This window comes from Gavialis gangeticus, unplaced genomic scaffold (genome assembly GCF_001723915.1).
Source record: "Gavialis gangeticus isolate Ggan-Ray unplaced genomic scaffold, GavGan_comp1, whole genome shotgun sequence".
NCBI lineage: Eukaryota > Metazoa > Chordata > Crocodylia > Gavialidae > Gavialis > Gavialis gangeticus.
In genome coordinates, this window is record NW_017729025.1 from 83,927,078 (window position 1) to 83,932,779 (window position 5,702).

General features: G+C 43.3%; 1 protein-coding gene across 8 annotated transcripts in view; it reads left to right on the forward strand.

The window, feature by feature from the left end:
- MGA (MGA, MAX dimerization protein) overlaps positions 1-5,702 on the forward strand; it is a 98,860-nt gene that overhangs the window by 37,030 nt on the left and 56,128 nt on the right. For 5 of the 8 annotated variants that reach the window (XM_019519050.1, XM_019519051.1, XM_019519052.1 and 2 more), the window contains exons 4-7: positions 792-1,081; positions 1,532-1,716; positions 1,995-2,082; positions 2,540-2,635. In XM_019519050.1, the coding sequence (XP_019374595.1) occupies positions 792-1,081; positions 1,532-1,716; positions 1,995-2,082; positions 2,540-2,635 (659 nt within the window). Of the gene's footprint in view, positions 1-791; positions 1,717-1,994; positions 2,083-2,539; positions 2,636-5,702 lie in introns of all 8 variants that reach the window. The other 3 variants (XM_019519047.1, XM_019519046.1, XM_019519048.1) reach the window with 1 other exon arrangement.

The following is a 5,702-nucleotide window of genomic DNA, read 5'->3' on the forward strand; positions in this document are numbered from 1 at the left end:
ACCCTAATCCCTCCCTTGCTGAGGGGCCATTGATCTGCCCCCCATGCCCCTTCCCTCCCCCCTCCACTCACCACAACGGACTTAACAGCTGGAGGTAGCTCTGTCCAGTGTGGTGAGGACTGCTGCCTGTTTAGTCTATGGCCAGATTTCCAGAGTGGTGCCGAATCTTTTCCAAATCAATTTGGACCTTTTAATTGGTTTCCCAATTTGATTAGGATTCAGAGATTCGGCTGCCGAATTGGGCTGAATCTCCTCCAAATCGAATTGGCTACCAAAGCTTTGCACAGCCCTAACACTGACGTTAAATGCATGTAAGTTACAGTGCATTGACTTCAGAGTTTTAATTGTTGCTTAACGTCCCATGTGGAAATGTTTAGATGTGATTTTAACAATAGGAGGGAAGGGAACAGTTATTGCTTTCTTGGTGATGAAAAACCTTAAACAAGGTGACATACTAATAATATTCCTTGAATGCTTGCTATTGTTCAAAAAGTATAAACATGTAAATGAAATCTTTTCCTAAGCACCAGCCTTTACTTGGAGGTCACTAGCAAACTCAACCAAGCTCAGTACTGTTCTGAAGTACAAAAGATATTGAAGATTATGGGAGGTGGTGATATCATAAAAAAGAAAAAAAATTGTACTGTTTAAAGTAGGACCCAACAGCAATAACCTTGTAGTACTGAATGATTCCTTTTAGGGAACGAAAATACACCTGGAAGAGGATAACTTCTGAATTTTGTGTCTTATGTTTGTGTATTTCAAATTCCTTGTTTACTCCTTTTTTCCAGTCCCATCGCTAGCAGTTATGAAAGCAGCTCCCGAGTGGCATCTCCGTTGGACCCAAATGGACATTTCAATGTAGTTGTTAAAGAGGAGCCAGTGGATGACTATGCTTATGGGTCAAGTGCATGCATAGAAGGAGTAACTGTGAAACAGGAAGATACAGATGAGGAAACTGATGAGTATTCCAACAGTGATGATGATCCCATACTAGAGAAACAACTAAGGAAACACAGCGAGCTCGATGGAAAAGAAGCAGACGTCAGGTCCAGGAAACGGATACTAACCAGCCCTTCAGGTGTTGCTAAAGCCAAAATGTTAAAATTGGATAGTGGGAAGATGCCAGTAGTTTATTTGGAGCCCTGTTCAGTCGCTAAGAGTACAGTGAAAATCTCTGAGCTGCCAGAGACCATGCTCTCATGTAAGAAAGATAAATCCTCTTTGAGTGCAATACTAGATTCCTTGCCTGCCTATTTTGAAAATCACAAGGGTTCTTGCTTAGGCATGGCCATGGAAACTGAGAAAGTAGCTGTGAGAAAAATGTCTCCTGGAAACAAAGTGCTACAGAAATGCTATTCAGTCAAAGAGAGACAATGGACCATATCTAAATCCTCTAATCTCAATCCCAGGGGCTCTGCAGGTAGCTCTTTTTCAGCTAAACATGTCACTGGAAGAAAAAAAACAAGAGTATTAAAGAATTCCATGTCCCAGAAGAGCACTGGTACTAATCAAAACTCTGTGTCATCAGGCCCAAGTAGAAGAGGAAGGCCGCGGAAACTGAAGATCTCCAAGGCTGGACGACCCCCTAAAAACCTGGGAAAGACCGCAGTGACAAGCAAGAATGCTTCTCTTGGACCAGGAAATATCCTTCCAGATGTTAAGCCGGATCTTGAGGATGTGGATGGAGTCCTCTTTGTGTCCTTTGCATCAAAGGTAAACTACTCTTCCTTCCATCTCCTTCATAAAAATTAATGTGAAAAGGATGGGGTAATTGCTCCCATAGCTTATAAATGGTCACAAGCTGAAAATGCATCTTTTTGGCATCCCTGAACCAAGGCCAGGGGGTTTTTTTGTTTTTAAAATTGCGGTGCCGGCGTCGCAAAGTGTCTCTAGTACTCAGTCTTCAGTGTCATAAAGTTCCAGTCTGTTTCTCGATTAGTGTTTTTAACTTAAGACACTTTAAATTTATTTGAAGTTCTCTTTGCATGTAGGAAGCACTTGATATTCACACTGTTGATAGAGCTGGAGGAGAAGAGTCACAGAACGTACGGACCCCCATGCTAGCTTCAAGTGATCCAGGTACCTCTCGCACCTGAAAATTGAGAAGGTTGTTTGTTTTATACTAAGGGGAATGTATAAGGACATAGAGAGAGGATTCTATAAATTGGTGATGACCACATGTGGCACTAGCAGCCAGGGTGTTTAGTATGTGAGCCTTGGGTGCAGAGTTAAAGTGGGTGCTGGTAATGGGAGTTGGGGAAGGGGCTGGAGTCAGGGTTAGTGCTGGCTCCACAGGTTTGGCCTACAGGAGCTGCTGTCAAATTCATTATTGTTGCATATCACTGGTGATACGATTTGATGGTACTGGGTGACAGCAGTGGCTGATTAGTAGAGAGACACTGTCTTATGCTTTGTACTTTTGGGCGCTTGGCCATTGCTAATTTAAATAAGCAATGTAGTATGTACATGAGATGGTAAGTCCTATTTCATGTACATGCAATAACATCTTGTTTGTCATAATGTAATCCCTGAGCAGCTTGCGAAGCACGAATATGCCATCTTGAAAAAGAACTCATGGAAGATCTAAAGTCGTTGAGGCACAAGCAAGTGATACATCCTAGTCTTCAGGAAGGTTTGTTTTGTGTGTGTTTGTATGTTACATCCCTCAGGGCAGGGACTTTTTTTCCTCCTGTTGCCTTAACCCAGTGGAAACCTGACCTTGGTGCACTGAAGAGGCCAAAAGTGTGGATCCTACTGCCTTGGTCACTTGTATGAGGGCAAAACTGGGTGCAACCCTTCCTCAATTTCTTTTTACTATCTCTAGCAGTGAGATGGCATCTAACGAGTATCTGACTTACTACTTCCCCCTAGACTTTAGCAAATTTTTCAAACAGCCTGTCAGGGGTATGACTGGGACATAAACAGTTGGTTTTTAACCCTAAGAGGTCACAGCCTAGAGGAACAGGGACAGACAAGGTCAGGGAAGCACTGTTCCAAAATAGTCAGTGGATCAAGAGGTAGGTCATCACCTGAATAAATCCAAAAGCTGACTGTGGGGTTCAGAACAGGAGGCAGGAGCTGTTTGGGACTGGGAGATAGGTGGTCACCAAGCAACACTAAGCCAGGGGCTAGGAGCTGGATGTCTGAACAGGAGTCTGGAATTCAGAGGTCAAGGAGCCAGCAAGGCCGTCTGGAATCACAGGGGTCTGGAGGAAGGAGCCAGCAAGGCAGGAATCAGGACATGGATAAAGCTAGGAAGAAGCCAAGAACCAGGGCTCAGGGAACAGGAAATCAGGAATAAACAAGTAGGACATAGGACTGTAGAAACAGACAGGAACTAGGACATGAGGATCAAAGGTAAGAACCAGGAGTCAGAATCTCAGGGCTAAATATGTATCTGTCCTGAGTAGCTTTCTGGGAATTGAAAGAGCTTCTGAAAGAGCAGGAAGCCATGTCCATGCATGTGACTGGGGCCTGCTGGGAGTATTTAAGCCACTAGCAGCCACGCACACTTGATAGCTGGAGTCAGTTGAGCCTGCCTGCTGCCCTGACTAGTGATACAACCTCATTCCAAAAATAAAAATTAAAATTAAAAAGAAGAAAAAGAACATTGGCTACTTTATATAAACATGCATTTTTACCTTTGTCATGACACCAGTTTCCAAATCCAGCCTGCATTGTGTATCTAGGTAATAAAGCAGTAAAATAGTGTGATAGCTGGCTTGTAAATTGGTTAAAAATTTTGCAATATTACTTTCTGGGACCCTTTCCAAACTTGCGATTTTTGGAACTTGATACAAGTATCAAAGCAGGTGCTATGTGTAAAGTATGATCCATGTGGTAGCTAAAAATAAACAAAAAATATTGTACTGTTTGTGTTTTATGTAGCACCTATTGTTATTGTATTGGTGAAGGGAAAGCAAGTTAAACTTACTATATATAATGTTAGCAGGCCCTTGGTACCAGGATGATGGTACTTCAGATACATGTATACTTGGGTTACCTATTCCCCATGTTTTAAGGCTTGCTTGGTCTCAGTGCTAAGGGAGGACATAACTAGTTTATCTTTTGCTTAGCAGGTAGTCACATTCTAGGTTGATGCTCTGTATCTAGGTTGTTTTTTCCCAGGATCTGAAAATCCAAGGATGCTTGATTTAAGCTGCATGTGCTGAAGTTGGAGGGTTACTTCTGATCATCATTTCTGAGTCTGTAAAAGAACAAACCCAAAAATGCCAGTTTCTGGTAGTGTTTCTTTGAGTATATAATGGACCTCAGGATTGGTCAGCAAAAAGACGATGGAGAGCCTTATCTTCTCACAGAGCTATGTGTATATTTGAAGTGGATTTATGACAATCATCTCAACATTAGCAAACTCCTCAACATTGCCAATCTTAGGATCAATGATCCTGAGACGGACTGAAAAACGTAGTACTGTGGAATGCTGGAGGATCTACCAGTTCCCTATCTTGTCCAAGTGGAAGGCCCAAGCCTTAACATGAATGCTTCACAGTGAAGTGCTTCAAAGGGCATGAGCAACCATACACTTGAATCAATTTCAGAAGGGGAGGGGGTGCAACAGTACTGTTAGAACAGTAGCCATTATGTTCTAACAGTTGTGTGTGCAGGAGCAGGAAATTATACAAATAAAGTTAAAGCTGCTCAAACTTTAACCCTGAATGAGGCAGTACTCTTCTCCCCCTCCCACCGCCTTTTTTAAACCTCTCCGAAGTGTCAGCGTTTCCACAGGAACATTGTTCCTGGGGTTTTTTAAGTACTGCATTAGGCGCATATGTCTGTGCCCTCCCTTCTTGGAGCACTTTAGAGACATTTGGAGCATTTGAAATGTTACATTTGTCCATGGCCTGACTGGCCAGGTGCTAGGATCACTATAGGTGCTCATACATGAAGGCAGTGCCAAATCATGGAGCTTGAGAGAGCTGAAACATACCTTCCGATATGAAGGAGTCTTCACAAAACATGGGTCCAGATTCTCAAATGTATATTAAAGTGCCTAAATTTATTTTTGTTGGAGTTGAGACCTCAGTACATTTTTCAGCATCTGGACTTGAGTTTTTGAAGTCCTCAGTTGGAATTGGAAAGGCACAGGAAACAAAAGATCTAGTCCTGACCTTGGTATTAATATATATGGTGGAGATCTGCAGGGTCCTGAAATGACATGGAAAAATGTCCATCACCTCCAGGGACACTCCATTCACTGAAGACCAGAACCAGCATGTTGGGTTCCAAAGTCGCTGTTCAGAGGAGATGTTCTTGTCAGTGCTGAGTAAGGACCCCTTTTATCTACGTAGCTCCCATTTAGACATCTGCCCCATATGGATTGTGAGTAGGACAGGATCAGCTGGTTCCAACCAGGCCAGTATCTATATGGCAGGGCATGCCATCTTAGTCGCATTAGCCTTACTGAGGACCATTATCTTTTACATCCAGGAGGAATTCAGCAATCCAGGAACACTAGAAGGAAGAAGCAGGCTACAGTCGGACCTGGACAGGTTACAAGGGTGAGCAGATAAGAATAGGATGGGTTTCAACACGGACAAGTGCAAGGTGATGCACCTGGGGAGGAACAACCGGCACCATACCTACAGGTTAGGGAACTCCCCTCTTGTCAGCACGGAGGCGGAAAAGGATCTTGGAGTCATCATTGACTCCAAGATGAACATGGGCCGGCAGTGTGGGGA